A 16,480-nucleotide genomic window follows, 5' to 3' on the forward strand; every position below is an offset into this window, starting at 1 on the left:
GCGCGCGCGCCTCCCCCGCCCCCATGACAACCCGAGGAGGGAGGGGCAGGCATTGGCCCCGCCCTAGCGATGCCGCCTGGCCGCAGGGTAGGAGCTTGGCCGTGCCCAGGCCAGACCTCGGGGGTCCTGGTTCCCGTCCGTGGACAGTCCTACAGCAGCCTGGCTGGGGATGATCATGTCCTATTACCACTGCGCTCGGCGCTGTACAAAGCTGGGCCGCCCGCTGTCCCAGGTGTCCTGGCATCTGGAAATCTTCCCAGCGCAGTAAACGTGCCGGCTCCTTGTCTACACACTCCCTGTCCGTGGCCCTACTAAGTCGCGAGACCTCCTGGTCAACCTCCTCCTGGCCCTGGCTAAAGTGGCCATCTATAAAACCAGGGTGAGGAGGTTGGCCGATGGAGTCTCCTGCGACTGCGGGGCCTCTGTCCGTTCACGCCTCCGGGCAGAGTTCCTCTGGGCGGCATCCACTGACTCCCTTGACGCCTTTGAGGAGCGGTGGGCGCTGTCCGGGGTTCTCTGCTCGGTGTCCCCGTCCGGTTCCCTTCGTTTGACCCTTTGACCGCACTCCCGTCCCTGTTGTTCTTTAGTTGTCCCCCGTAATTACTTGGTTTCCCAGGTCCTGTGGATCTCCCCCTTAGGCTGGGGGGGGATCCTTTAGCAGTGGGCGAGTTTCACCCGCCCACTTCCTGGATCCCAATAAGGCAGTAAAGGTGCCGGGTTTGGTCAGGAACGCCCCTATTGGCTCCCACAGACCCTGTTGTCGGGACCGCCTGAGGGCAGCCGTGCCCGCGCTCCGGGCGCTCTAGCTCCGGAGTAGTTGGGAACGGCAGGGATGGGGTGGCTCGGGAGCAGCCAGTGGAACGGGCAGAGCAGGTACTGGCTGTGGGGTCATCGCCAGGTGGGAGTACGATGGATCGGCTGGTGCCATACCCTGTTCGCCACGGTCAGTGGCCCGGGCAGCCCTGGCAGCAGGTGGCTGTGGGGGCTGGTGTGATCCCCCAGGGATGGGATAGCGAGCCAGTGCAGGGTGGGGAGAGGAGGCCAGGTGTATGCGGTAGAAGGTAGGGGGGCAGGTGGATGTCCTGTGTTTTTGCACCTCAGAGGGCAGATGCCCCATATTTTTTTGTATGCAGACGTGGCAACCCTCATGCGAGCACAGAACAGAAATAGGGTCTCTGCCTCAAGATTACAATATTATTCACTACCTACTCCCTGTCCCATACTCCATGATGACCTGGACTTCATGGTGGTGGGGGTCACATACTGACCTTTAGGACACTTAATTTAGACCTTGACCCTGCAGCTGATTCTATTCAAACAGACACTTGTGTCTACATGTAGCCCATACAAGAATAGGTCAGCGGTACTAGAAAGGGCTCCTGAAACTGCAGTACCAAGAGGCGCTGATCCTTCAGGGATTGGTCTGAATGGACCCTTCCTGGGTTCTGGAGTCAACAATCCCTCCTGGCTCACAGATTGCTCCTGGGGGTGTGACTTTTTTGAGTGCCCCACTGAGTCCTTACAAACACTTGGTGCCTTCTTCTTGCAGAGTCCGGTACCCATGCTTTAAGAGACTTAACACAGTCTCTTCTTAGGATTCTATTAGAACATGAGGAGCACGCCTAACAGACTCGGACTTCTTGGTACTCATTCTGACAGCGGATGAAGTGCAGACTCCATGAGCATGTACTTGAATCTGGCAACTTTGTGACCTTTTTCGAACAGGGTTTGAACCCTCTACAAGTGTGGTGTTTGTCACATGTGCCTTCCCAGACACTTAAGGCAGATGGAGTTTGGGTTGCTCACTGGCAGATCTGTTACATGAACAGACTGGCCTTGAAGCCATGTGAATGGGGCATCAGTCCGAACCTGGAGTCCAACCAAGCCAACGGTAGCTATATACTAAAAAGATCATAGAATCATAGAATATTAGGGTTGGAAGAGACCTCAGGAGGTCATCTAGTCCAACCCCCTGCTCAAAGCAGGACCAACACCAACTAAATCATCCCAGCCAGGGCTTTGTGAAGCTGGGCTTTAAAAACCTCTAAGGAGGGAGATTCCACCACCTCCCTAGGGAACCCATTCCAGTGCTTCACCACCCTCCTCGTGAAATAGTGTTTCCTAATATCCAACCTAGACCTCCCCCACTGCAACTTGAGACAATTGCTTCTTGTTCTGTCATCTGCCACCACTGAGAACAGCCTAGCTCCATCCTCTTTGGAACCCCCCTTCAGGTAACTGAAGGCTGCTATCAAATCCCCCCCTCACTCTTCTCTTCTGCAGACTAAATAACCCCAGTTCCCTCAGCCTTCTATTCTATTCCCTCAGTATTCTAAATTTATTCCTGAAGCTATTTACAGATATTCTGTACAAAACTAAAAACAAACACTAAAAGTACTATTTACACTAAAGGAGGGAAGATATGAAGAAACAAAGACTGTAGCTGCAACAGTAACTGTCACTGGCAGTAGGAAGGAACTGAGGGAAGTCGGGAGCAGTGCAGCCCTTTATACCTACATGCAGTGATGCGAGGCACCAGAGGGCACTCATGCTGCCCCCAGCGGTACTGCTAAGAGAAAAAACTTCAAGGTGCACACACACCTACAGTGGAATGGACATGTGCAATCACTTGAAGAAGAAGAATTAGCAAAGTTCTTAGACAGAAGTTAGAAGTAGTGGGTGGAAGAAAATTGTGAAATACTGGTACAACTAATTCAAAATATGGGACACACTGATGTCAATGGGAGTGTAAGGATCCTTTTGTCCTAAAATACTATGCTTTTAGGAATTAAATATTACAGATAGTACTTTAAAAAGTGTGGCACAGTCACGTATTTTAAAGGAAACACGTTACTTATGATAGAATTGTAAAATATTTTGCAGTCTTTGATCATAACTGATTTACAATGTAGTCTGTCAAAAACTCACATTTTTATTCTAGTTTATAACAGTAAACAAAGAAGTAACTGCAAATATTCTGAAACATTAATGAAAACATAACATGGTGCTAAAGGCACTTTTGATAATGTCTATAACTGAATCTGAACACAGTCTCCATAAAAAAAATTGCTGGTATTTTACCTCTTTTTTTATACTAACTTCTTTACATAAGAACATTTATCCAAGTGTAATAATAACAAAATTGCTTGTCTTAAGATAATTAACACAAATTTTCCACTGCTACATACAGTCTGAAATTAATCATTTTGACTTCTCATAGTGCTAAATGTTCCCCAGGAACATTCCTATAAAGTGCACTTGCTGTGCTGTTGAATGTCCCAGGTACATCTAACATTCCACTGATTTTAAATGTTCACAGCAGCATATGTGCAGTGGCAAAACTATAGCAAACGAATTAAGGATTACATATTGCCACAAAATGTTTTGATCCTATTTCCTCTGTAAATCAATGGGCAAAATTCTCCTCTCACATCTGTACAGTAGAAATAGCACTTCAGTATTCCTCTATGCATGTAGATCTCTCAATGATGTCATTGTGAATTCTGCACATATGGGGAAGCAGAACACCAGACTTGCGTACTATCGTGGATCTGAGGGGGAATTGTCCCTAGTATCATTAATACAGATACTCATGGGAAAAGTTGCCTTTTAAGGATTTATAATTAATTCCAAAATGATGTTATCTATCCTTAACCGTAACTCCTATCTGAGAAAAATATAATTCCATATGTGAAAGAACCAATTTTAAAAGGACTTTCAAAACTTCTGAACTCCAGTCATAAAAGCTGGAGAATGGAGGTCATAAAAGCTGGAGGATGGAGGTGGAGCCTGGAAGTGTTCTCTTCAAATTTGATCAGATCAGTTCAAATGATGGTCTAAAGAGCTCTTATAGTCCCTGATCCTTCGAAGACTCATATATGTACATAACTTTAAGCATGTGAGTAATCCCACTGAACAAAATGGGACTATTCATGTGCTTGAAGTCAAGCATGCATATGAGTCTTTGCAGGATGAGGGTCATAACAAATTCTAAGTAATTAATATATACATTGTGGTAGGATGTATTTGAAATTGCCCCTTGTTCTGCAGGATAAGAGCTGCAAATCCAGCTATACGTTAAAAAGTGGAAGGAGTGGATGCTTATACCTAAGAAAATTTTACAGTCGTTGGGGCCAGTTTAATCATTTGAACCATTTCCTTGTGTGTGGGAATCCCTTTTAACATAAAGAGCACAAATCTGGACAATTTACACTCCCACTTCACATTTTTTTTTTTTGCTAATATCAAATGTCTCCTTAGTTGAAGAAAATAGGAAAATATGGCTCAACTGTGATACTCAGTCATAATATATTTTCTTCTAAGATATACATTCACTACAAAATCTCCTTTCCTAATTACATAGGATTTTGTAGTCAGATTGTAAAAATGGTAAAAACTAATCAGAATAGGTCTACATTCAAATATATTGTTTACATAAAATTTTAATGACTGGGTCCCAACTAACTAAATACCCAAAACAGATAGGAAAATAGTAATTCTATATAAGCTTTTTACAATAAATAAAATATTTTGAACCAAAATTAAATATAAACTTTACACATTCAAAATAAAAAATATATATAAAATCTATTTTGAAAAAATGTCATTGATTAGAGAATTACAGTAAAACAATGTTATGAACTGCATTTGAATTTTCACATACAAAATTATTTAGCTTATTATCTTTTTTTTTTACTTTTAAAGTTCCACAGTTAGCCAACGTGTTGATTTTTTTGCTTTTGTGTAGGATGGTTACCTCCCAGTATCAATAGTCAAACTTTCATATGCTGCTGTTAAATGAAATAAATCAAACAAAAGGATTTGCAATTATAATCATATTAACAAGAGTTAAATTAACACGGATACTGTGTCAAACTAATTTTGTCTTCATCAGGAAGTGCTGATGTGACAAAACTGGAAATAAGATTTTAGATCCGAAAGAGAAATTTTTATGCCTCTGAAAAAGTTCTGTCTTCTGTCACTTTCCAAAAGAGTACTTTTTATGAAGTCGCTTACCAAGACCATAAGAGCAGAAGTTAATTTCTGCAACCTCAAGTGGTGTTATTACAACACAGAATATTTAGTTTTCACTCTTTGCAATACTTCAGGAAACAAAAAGGACTTTCTTGTAGAAACTCAGCCTACCAAATACCTTATGTGTACTGCTAGTAAACAATCGCTAACAAAAATCTTTGCTGTACACTATAAATACATATAGTGGTCAATATCTTTTTTGTCCTTGTTCAGGTGACATTTATTTGCTCTTGTCTTTCAATTTCAGCTTTTTTCTCTTGCCGATGGTTAGATGCAGCCCAAAAGGTTATTTTTTTCAACACTTGTGGCAAAATTTTGGATGGTAACCAGGATATTTGATTCTTTAAAAGGCTGGCATTTTTACCAATGCAGTCAAGGCACAATCTGAAAAGAATGTCAGAATTAACTAAGGTCTTATAACCTAAAGATAAAACACATGAAACAAACTTTTACAAAAAATGTTAAATTAAAAATATATGTAATTTATGTATAGTCCATTCCATAATAATACCAATGCTTTAAAACTGTTTTGAAACATATTTACAAAGCATATTTACATTATTAACTAGAGTCATAATTTTGTTTCTTACCTACTGATCCAGGTAAGAATAGTTAAAAGTGCCTTATGTTAAAAAAAACTATTCAGTTATAAAAAGTAGAACCGTAATTATCTGTGCTAGGCTCTTTGTGCCACTATATAATCTAAACTCACCTGAGAAGTGAGTAAGGTTGAGTTTGAAAAATCAATAAATCACTGCAGTGACCCTAATGAAGAAGAACAGCAACAATCAGGAGAATGATCAAGATTAACTGTCAATTTAAAAGTTATCCCAGGAATACCTTTATATTTGTTTCAACAGGATGATATAAAATGTATTACCATAAATATAATTAAAATCTATGAATATTTAGATTAACAATTATATTCTGAAGATTAAAAATACTTCTAAGCCCCCACCTACATGCCTACAGAGGCAGGGGACACGTCTTCTTCAACCTCCCCTCTCAGCAACATTGAAGGGCCACATCTTTACAGCATCAAGTCCCTCTGAGAACTGCTTTGTGGGGCTGGGAGGTGGATTTTTGAATTGGAAAGATGTGGGAAAGTGGTAAGAAGGGATTTAAGTAATGGGCAGACTCCAGTGGCATCTTCACAACCCTGGACAACAGTGATGTCAGAATATATGTTTTACTATGGATTGATGGAGTATGTGCCATCTGGCACCTTCAGGGACCCAACCCTGGTCCCTGAACAACAGAAGAGCTTTGATGGCCTTCCAGCCCGATCTGAGGCAGGACTTCTAGGGGGAGAGAAGTTTAGGAGTTTATATTTTAAAAGGAACTAATAATGGTAGATAGAAAGATGTTTGGGAATAGTCAATAGAATAGAATGAAAACGAACAATTACAATAAATAATATACAAATAATGGTGGCTGTGGTTAGATAGCAAATGTTTAAAATGGTAATTGAGTAAAATTAAAACATAGTTTAAATGAGTCAGAACCATCAAGGTGTACGCAAACTCTTAGCTTATGTAACCAGATGATAACTATTACTTTTACCATAATCTTCCTTTCCCTTTCCCTCTTGTTTGTTACACTTACTTGTGGAGTCTTGTTTTTGGTTTTTTTTAGGTTAAGATATGCAGACATTCACACATGCCCATAACTATTCACATGACTTCAGTGGGACTACTCACAGGAATTATGCACACAAGTACATGTTCTGTGCTGCGTGGAACTCAGATCTACAGATGCACCTATATAGCAGCATAGGGAGTGGGTGATCTGTAGCTATGCAGATGCGTGTCAGTTCCTGCAGGAGTGGATGAAGCAGGCTCAGCAGAGTTGTGCCATTCATTTGGAGGGTTGGGGTATGGAGTGTGCCTCTCTGGCTTTTCCCCTGCACATCTACATAGCACCCAGTCCCACTAATTGGGCTGTTGCTATGCTCTGGATATAGGCATTAAGGCACAAAAATTAACACACTATATAGTAATACCAAACAATCCATGAATGATGATGAATTGTAGTTCTTGTAGGAACCAAAACTTTATAATGTAAATCAAGATTGCTCCACTGAAGAGAGGAGTCACAAGAATGATTAAAGGAAACATGCTTTATAATGATAGACTTAAGGAGCTCAATCTATTTAGTTTATCAAAGAGAAGGTTAAGGGGTGACTTGTTTATAGTCCAGTAAATATTTGTTTCCATGTAGGTACTTACAAAAGGGCTCTTTAATCTAGCAGAAAAAGGTATAACAGGAGGCAGTGGCTCAAAGTCAAAGCTAGACAAATTCAGACTGGAAATAAGGCATACACTTTTAATGGTGAGAGTAATTAACCATTGGAATAATTTACCAAGGGTCGTGGTGGAGTCTCCATCCCTTACAATTTTTAAATCAAGATTTTTCTAAAAAGATCTGCTCTACGAAGTATTTTGGGGAAGTTATGGCCTGTGCTATACATGGGGTCAGACTAGATGATCACAATGATCCCTTTTGGCCACAGAATCTAGGAATCTAAGTCAAGACATTATACTGATTTATACCAACTGAACAGTTGGCCTTGAATGTCTTGATCTTCATGCACTTAAATTCTCAGCAATAATGTTGAATTAATGTTTTTTTAATTAAATTATACTAAGACTTCATTATTAAATTTACTGACTGTGTCCAAGAAATGCAAGTCATCTTTGCTCCCACCAAAGATCATCACTTCTCCTTCTGTGCCAAGACAGGCTGTGTGCCACAACCTACAAACAAATTTATAAATAAAATGAATAGCTTAATAAATAAAATAATAATAATGGTTTATTTGCATATTATCAACTAAACACATCTAAATTAGCTAATTTTAAATGTTTTAATATAGGATTCAGGGAAGCAGGACCTTTGCCTGAATGAGTATAACCTCATCCACATCACATGATTTCCCCCTCATTTCTCATATCTCAAAAGATTCATTTGAAAAGAAAATTGAATAATGACATGATAAATTTGGCTAAATGGAGCAGTCAATTTTATAAATGCTATGAATCCAATACTTATGAACAGACAAATTGAATTCTTACTGGTCTTACACTACTTACCAAGAGGAATTTTATTAAATTCTTATTGTATAAAAAATATTTCAGGAGGCTTCAACACTCAGGAACCATGCCTGAAAGATCAAATTATTCACTTCTATACTTGTATGAGAGGATTAAAAAGTAATGGAAAGGAATATGACTAGCCATTTTACCTTAAGAGAACTTTCAGACCAACATATTAATGTGGCTGTCTGGCTGATTTGTAGTATAGTTTTTTTATTACACACACACACACACACACACACACACACACACACACACACACACACACACACACACACACACACACACATTGGCTTACCTATCGTTATTTTACACAGAACACTACAGTGGAAAACTCATAAGTATCTTGGTAAATGTTTACATATAGTAAGTATTTTTATATCAGTTTTCCACTTTTATTTTTTAATTAACAAGTACTAGCAAATTGGGATTATGGGCTCGTTTGTGTTGACTCTCATTCCTGAATTTTAGGATTGAGTCTCAGAACACAGGTTTTTCTCTGTCAGTTCCCATCCATCCTTTTTCTGCCTCATTCCAATTCATGCAGATCACTTTCTGATTGTGACAATTTCCACATTCATGCTCAGCAGGAGAAGTTTTGTTTGTGTTGTGTATATAAAATGTTTTGGAGAAAAGTGATTCTTATAAACTTATTATTTTATCAACGATTCATATAAGTAGGTTTTCACTGTACTGCATTTAGTTATTGTTATTATTATTAGAATTAACTGATCGAATTCTGCACTGTCTTGTGCCAAGTATAACCCCACTCAGGTAAACAGGATAGCATTGGGTGTAAGTCAATGTAGAATTTGGCCCCTTCTGTTATGTTTTAACTACTAAAAAGTACGCATAAATGGAATTTTCATGCAAAACTAAATTCACTCACATTTTCTTACGTCATTCATTTCAGCAATTATTCACTGTTCTCCTTACACTAAACTATCCCACCTTTTCTCTTCCTCATACCTGTAGATAGATCTGTCTCTGTCTTATCTGCATTAGGAAAACTCTGGCCTGGACTTGATCATCGAAGAACACTGGAAAGCCTTTCCTGCCTTGACTTTCTTGACATTCTAGCTTGAAACCTGATGCTTTTTTCTATAGACTGATAGAGTTTATGTCCTCTCACAGCTGCTCTAACTTATCACCTAAACATTCTAATAAAGCATGTTATTTACATAGTACATAAGCTGAATTAATGTAACCTTTTTACACAGACTCTCTACCTAGAATTATAGTGATGACATAGTTTATCCTTTAGTTAAACACTGGGAGTTTATAACAAACAAAAAAATCATGCTGGAAAGAAACTTGGCATGCAAAGTCTTAGCCTAGGTGCAATTAAAAACCAAACCAAAAAACAAAACACTTTTTCCAGCAAGACACACAAGGTTCATTCAATACTGTAGGTCTATAATAAGAGTGACAATTTATTATGCATAATTAGAAACAGAAAAACAGTCTCTTACATAAATTATTTTGGGGGATTGTCATAAATGAAAAAGTTTTGTAGGAAACTCAAGAAAATATATTCATGCACTTATGCATGTGATATAAGCTATATCTTTATATAGGGATATACACATGTATACTTTTTTTGCCAACACATTTTAAGCACAGGGTTGCCAACCTCCAGGATTGGCCTGGCATCACCCAGAATCAGTATCCATCTTCCGGTGACTATTGAAAGCAATGCAGGAGATTTTAATAGGATATTTTAAGAAAATGACATTATGTTATGTTGGAAAAAAAAAATCTCCTGGAATAGCTTCAGTCAGAGTTGGCAACCCTAATTTTAAGACCCTGTTCTCAAATTCATCCCACTGCAGAAGGCCTGCATAAAGCTGCCTGTGTTCTGAAGGCCCTGCAATAACCCTATGCATATATCAGGAGATAGAGCACAGATACAGTACTGAAAATGTGCTCTGAACCAACTCCAAATAGGCCAACATAGAACGGGATTTCCAGAGTTGGCCAGATTAGAAGCCAGTAGAACTGTGTTTATATGGCCTGATGCAAAGCCCATTGCAATCAACAGAAAAACTTCCGTTGATTTCAACAGGTTCTGCATCAGGCCCATATAGAACCACTGGCCAAGAACCTGTGTACAGGCGCCACAGATACTATTCTAACCTACAGTCTGGAATGGTGACTGCGCTACAGCCCTTTGGCTGTCCTCACACTGGACACTCACCCACAGCTTGATTACTCTGTGGGAGGCAGTGTGGCCCAGCAGTTACTTTAAGTGAGGCAATGTAGACAGGGGATTGTACTGGGAGTCAGAGGACAACTGTTTTAATTCTTACTCTGCTACTGACTTGCTATGTTACCCAGGACAAGTCACTCCATTTCTCTGTGTCTCAATTTCCTCATCAGTAAAACATGGATAATGATACTCACCTTCTTGCCTAAAGCACGTTGAGATCTATAGATGGAAAGTGATGTCGAAAGCTAAGTATGATTATTAATACTTGTGCTTTAAGGTGTTTTCCTAAATTTCAACCAGATCTGGTGTAACAATCCTATTATAATTAAACTAAATATAGCAGATATATTGCAGTGGTAATTAATTCAGGAAGAAACCTGGAAACACCCCGGTGAACGTATAAAGTCCTTTTAAAAACTGGCTATGTACCACCTGCAGTAATTAAATTTACCTAGGTATTTACAGTATTTTGGATTCTAAATATAGGGAATGCTGCAAATGTTGGCAAAAATAAAAAAGTGTACCCTAATGCAGTAAGTACCCATTTTCAATGGCACTATCTGTATAACATCCATGTTTAGAACATGAGACTGACTTACTTCAGTCAGACATGGAACGAATCACACATTTCCTTTGCTCTTAATTCCATAAAATTAAATTATGTTTTTGTTCTATGCAAGCTCTAAAAAAAGTCTACTTGTGCAAATCTAAAAGATGTAGACATTGGATGTTTGAACTGGACCCTTTTTGGTCAGTACTTAAGTCCACTAAAAAAATTATAGTCTTTCAAAATACTGCAATTTAAACCCAATCACTGTTGTTCTGTATTAAATTAATTTATGCAAAACAATAAGTGTCATTAGCTATTTCTGTTCAGGAAAAAAACAGAAAGAACTATTATTTAAACTTCCTTTGAATCCTAAAAGAGTGCAACATCATTTCCCTGGTTCTGTCTCTTCTAAAAATAATGAACTTTCATGGTTCATTTAGTTGTATATTATTAAATCTAATGTTAATTAGTAAAAGTGCTACACATTTTACTTTTACATATTTCTGGTATCTACTTATTTGGAAGTAAAACATCAAGTGAATTTAGTCTGCACCCCTTTCATTACAAACACCCTGTTAGTGCCAGCAAGCATATTAAATAATAAATCTTGAAAATAAAAAAGACTATGCCTAATAATGAAAAAGAATAAAACTACTTATATAAAGCAAGCTGTTCAATTATGTCGAGCTCATTTTGTAAAATATTTTAATACATTATTTTAAAGGCAGGTGTTCTGATTTAATACCTTATTTAATCATATTTCAAAATATTCAAAAATTTCAGCAAATGCTGACTTTTTTTTATACCTAGGCCTACTCTTAGGTAAGTGGGTAAGTTGTTTCCATCCATTTGTTGTGACATTATGAATCCAACCGTCACCTGCAAATAAGGAAAATATGTATCTTAGAATTATTTCTTGGTGAATAAGATATTACCTTTTGTTTTGTACAAAGAGCTCTACAGTCTAAAATGTCTAACATCAAAAGAATGACTACCATGTTAATGAATTAACTACCATAATTTTAGAGTCTTCATGACTTAACTTGTGAGTTCTTTTTCGTCACAAAAGATAAAGTTAGCTACACTGAAATCTGGAGTTAAAAACACAATATAAAATATACAAGTCAAATCAGAGACTATTTTGAAATGACAGGACTATATTCATCAGAATGAAGACTGCTGTGTCCCAGGGACTCTACAAATCTTAAAGTACTCCCCCAATCATAGAATATCAGGGTTGGAAGGGACCTCAGGTCGTCATCTAGTCCAACCCCCTGCTCAAAGCAGGACCAATCCCCAACTAAATCATCCCAGCCAGGGCTTTGTCAAGCCTGACCTTAAAAACTTCCAAGGAAGGAGATTCCACTACCTCCCTAGGTAACCCATTCCAGTGCTTCACCACCCTCCTAGTGAAAAAGTTTTTCCTAATATCCAACCTAAACCTCCCCCACTGCAACTTGAGATCATTGCTCCTTGTTCTGTCATCTGCTACCACTGAGAACAGTCTAGATCCATCCTCTTTGGAACCCCCTTTCAGGTAGTTGAAAGTAGCTATCAAATCCCCCCTCATTCTTCAATTCTGCAAACTAAATAATCCCAGTTCCTTCAGCCTCTCTTCATAAGTCATGTGCTCCGGCCCCCTAATCATTTTTGTTGCCCTCTGCTGGACGCTTTCCAATTTTTCCACATCCTTCTTGTAGTGTGGGGCCCAAAACTGGACAGTACTCCAGATGAGGCCTCACCAATGTCAAATAGAGGGGAATGATCACGTCCCTCGATCTGCTGGCAATGCTCCTACTTATACAGCCCAAAATGCTGTGAGCCTTCTTGGCAACAAGGGCACACTGTTGACTCATATCCAGCTTCTCGTCCACTGTAACCCCTAGGTCCTTTTCTGCAGAACTGCTGCCTAGCCACTCGGTCCCTAGTCTGTAGCAGTGCATGGGATTCTTCCATCCTAAGTGCAGGATTCTGCACTTGTCCTTATTGAACCTCATCAGATTTCTTTTGGCCCAATCCTCTAATTTGTCTAGGTCCCTTTGAACCCTCTCCCTACCCTCCAACATATCTACCACTCCTCCCAGTTTAGTGTCATATGCAAACTTGCTGAGGGTGCAGCCCATGCCATCCTCCAGATCATTAATGAAGATATTGAACAAAACCGATATTGAAACAATATTCCCTCACTTTCTTTATCTCATTTTCTGTCTTTCTTTTTTTCTCTTCCTCCTTCTTCCAAGTCTCCTTTTTGCTTGATCTCCAAGGTGCCAGACAATGAAGAAGGAATTAATTAAGGCCTTTATTTTGCATAATAGATATTTTCATGCAGTAACAGCAAGAGTAACACTGACTACAACCATGATTTCCATAATTAAATATATAAATGATCATCTTATACCTTAATAAAAATAATATTCCTTAATTTGCAAGGACAGTAGTAATATTTTTATTATTTGATTAATGCAAAATTGATGTTAAGTGACGGGCTTTTAAAAAAATGGTTGCTAAAAAGTGATTGCATGGACAATCACTCATATCTGTAAAGGACAGAAGACGCAATCTTACAGTCCAAATCATTATCCAGGCAAAACTCTTAAAATGAATGGGAGTGTTGCCTGAATAAAAGAGTGCAGTGTCAAATCCCAAATTTGTCGGTGCAAATCATAGAATCATAAGACTGGAAGGGACCTCAAGAGGTCATCTAGTCCAGTCCACTGTATTAATGGCAGGACTGAGTATTATCTAGACCATCCCTGAGAGGTGCTTGTCCAACCTGCTCTTAAAAATCTCCAATGGCGGACATTCCACAACCTCCCTAGGCAATTTATTCTAGTGCTTAACTAGCCTGACAGTTAGGAAGCTTTTCCTAATATCCAACCTAAACCGTCCTTCCTGCAATTTAAGCCCATTGCTTCTTGTCTTATCCTCAGAGGTTAACGAGAACAATTTTTCTCCCTCCTTGTAACAACCGTTTATGTACTTGAAAATTGTTATGTCCCCTCTCAATCTTCTCTTCTCCAGACTAAACAAACCCATTTTTTTCAATCTTCCCTCACAGGTCACGTTTTCTAGACATTTAATCATTTTTGTTGCTCTTCTCTGGACTTTCTCCAATTTGTCCACATCTTTCCTGAAATGTGGTGCCCAGAACTGGACACAATACTCGAGTTGAAGCCTAATCAGCGCCAAGTAGAGCAGAAGAATTAACTTCTTGCGTCTTGCTTACAACACTCCTGCTAATACATCCCAGAAGGATGTTTGCTTTTTTTGCAACAGTGTTACACTGTTGACTCATATTTTGCTTGTGATCCAGTTTGACCCCCCGGATCTCTTTCCACAGTACTCCTTCCTAGGCACAGTCATGTCCCATTTTGTATGTGTGCAACTGATTGTTCCTCCTTAAGTGCAGTACTTTGCATTTGTCCTTCTTGAATCTCATCCTATTTACTTCAGACCATTTCTCCAGTTTGTCCAGATCATTTTGAATTTTAATCCTATGCTCCAAAGCACTTGCAACCCTTCCCAGCTTGGTATCATCTGCAAACTTCATGTGTACTCTCTATGCTATTATCTAAATCATTGATGAAGATACTGAATAGAATTGGACCCAGTACTGATCCCTGCGGGACACTTGATATGCACACACATTAAATACATTCAGATGATGGGTCAAGGCACCTTTCAAAATGTGGCCCTGAATATTTGTGAAACTTGAAGCTCCACCATTACCACCAACTGTGCATTTTATCAGTTATACAGGCTGCCTTCATTAGAAAAAGAGCTTTGTAGCAGGCTCTCTCACTTTTTACATGAAGGTTTTGTAGGTCAGATTGGAGCAGAATGTGATTAATGTTATGTTTATTCACATATTGTGTTGGAATTATATTTTGTTACTAGTTTTGCAATTTTATTGTCTTTGATGGAGTTATTCCTGATTTAGACTGGCATGAGTGAGACTCTAGCTCTTATTTTATCAGATGGTAAGTTGTTTGGTGAAAAGACTATTTGTTCAACACATATACTCATTGTACTGTGCTATGTCCATCATCAGTGCTATATAAAACAACAATAATAAAAAGTGTCTGAATAAATATTCACATAGAGTGAGAGTCATATAACAAGATCTGGACCAAACATCTTTATGATGAAGCTGAATGTATATAACATCATGGTTAGCACTAAAATGTATGATGGACTCTGTATGTTTTGAAGTACTTACTTAGAGGAACATTATCTGAACTCAGTCCACCAAATAGGAAAAGTTTATCATCTGCTATAGGAGTCAAAGTGTGCCACGATCGATCTTTTGGTTTCTCTCCACTAATATGAATTCTTGGTAAAACAAAAAATAAGAAAAGAACAAGTTAAGAAGAATGCTTAAACTGAACTGGACTGGCAGCTCATCGTTTTCTAGAATAAGAATGGGCTCTGTCCTGATTAAACAGGCTACAGTGTAAGCAGAGCAAACTGAAACAAGAAACTTCTTGTAACAATTGCTCTTTGGAAGTAGCACTTATGATAATGATCTTACACTTATATAGCATATTTTCCTCCCCCAAGATATTTTACAAATCTTAAACTTATGTACGAAACACAGGGACTGCTTTTTTAAACCACTGAAGTGATTATTTAACACACAAGAACAGTTTTAGGATGGGAAGTGAAGAATAATGTGTCCAATTGAAACTGAATAGAGTATTTAAGTAGATAGGTTGCAGTTGCTCAAACTAAAACGTAACCAGGATAGTGGAGTTATAGTTCTCTTGGTCCTAAGAAAAGAAATAAGATCTTTAATGACTACAAATGGCTGGGACCTTGGCTTTACTTCTTATTCCCAAGATACCACACTTCCACAGACACAGTGCCCTCTAACAGAATGGCAGGACACAGGCGCATACAGACTTTGGGTGAAGAGTGCCACCTTCTGAGCCTCTTTACACATCATCTGAGCCACTTTAACTATTTCCTGCAACAGCTAGGTGCTCCTGGGGACTCTCCCAAGAACTTGATGCTTAGCTTGGGAGACCTGAGAGAATCACAGAACAAGATCTGTGATACTTATTGAAAAAAAGAGTTACTTACTTTATATTAACCATGTTCTTCAACACGTTGTCCATGTAGATCCAATTCTAGATGTGCATGTGCCTCATGCATGTGAGATAGGAATCGCTGAATAGCAGTGTCCGTTGTGCTGTGCATATCCTCATACTTTCCCACCCTAGGGCATAAATGGCAGAGTGGCCGCAACCATCCCTCAGTTTCCTGACTAAAAAAAAGTGGGGATGGAGGGCAGGTCGTGCGATCCGCCAAAAGACAACATCTCAGAGAAGAAACGGTTACTTACTGGAACTGTGGTTCTTTGATTTGTGATGCAGACATGTATTCCACTTAGATGTGTGCACACCCAGCGCACCAGAGCCATAGAAATTTGCCTAGTAGTATCCATAGAGAGGTGGCACTCATGCCTGTTGGCCATAGCCCCTCTCCTAGCTACATGAGGTGGTGCTGCCCCAAACCTCCCTCAGTTCCTTCGCACTGAACACCCAGGAACGAGACTCTGATGCAGAGGGGACGGAAGGTGGGTCATGGAAT

The 16,480-nt window shown here is 39.2% G+C and overlaps 1 protein-coding gene across 1 annotated transcript in view; it reads right to left on the reverse strand.

The window, feature by feature from the left end:
• Positions 1-4,672: 4,672 nt before the first annotated feature.
• The window catches only part of KLHDC1 (kelch domain containing 1), a 68,287-nt gene continuing 56,479 nt past the window's right edge, over positions 4,673-16,480 (reverse strand). Inside the window, exons 9-13 of the mRNA XM_074956565.1 lie at positions 15,108-15,220; positions 11,695-11,767; positions 7,706-7,790; positions 5,747-5,799; positions 4,673-5,418 (exon numbers count right to left, since the gene is read on the reverse strand). Coding sequence (XP_074812666.1) covers positions 5,244-5,418; positions 5,747-5,799; positions 7,706-7,790; positions 11,695-11,767; positions 15,108-15,220 — 499 coding nt within the window. The 3' untranslated portion in view covers positions 4,673-5,243. The remainder of the gene's footprint in view (positions 5,419-5,746; positions 5,800-7,705; positions 7,791-11,694; positions 11,768-15,107; positions 15,221-16,480) is intronic.

The sequence above is a fragment of the Natator depressus genome, chromosome 6 (genome assembly GCF_965152275.1).
Source record: "Natator depressus isolate rNatDep1 chromosome 6, rNatDep2.hap1, whole genome shotgun sequence".
Taxonomy (NCBI): domain Eukaryota; kingdom Metazoa; phylum Chordata; order Testudines; family Cheloniidae; genus Natator; species Natator depressus.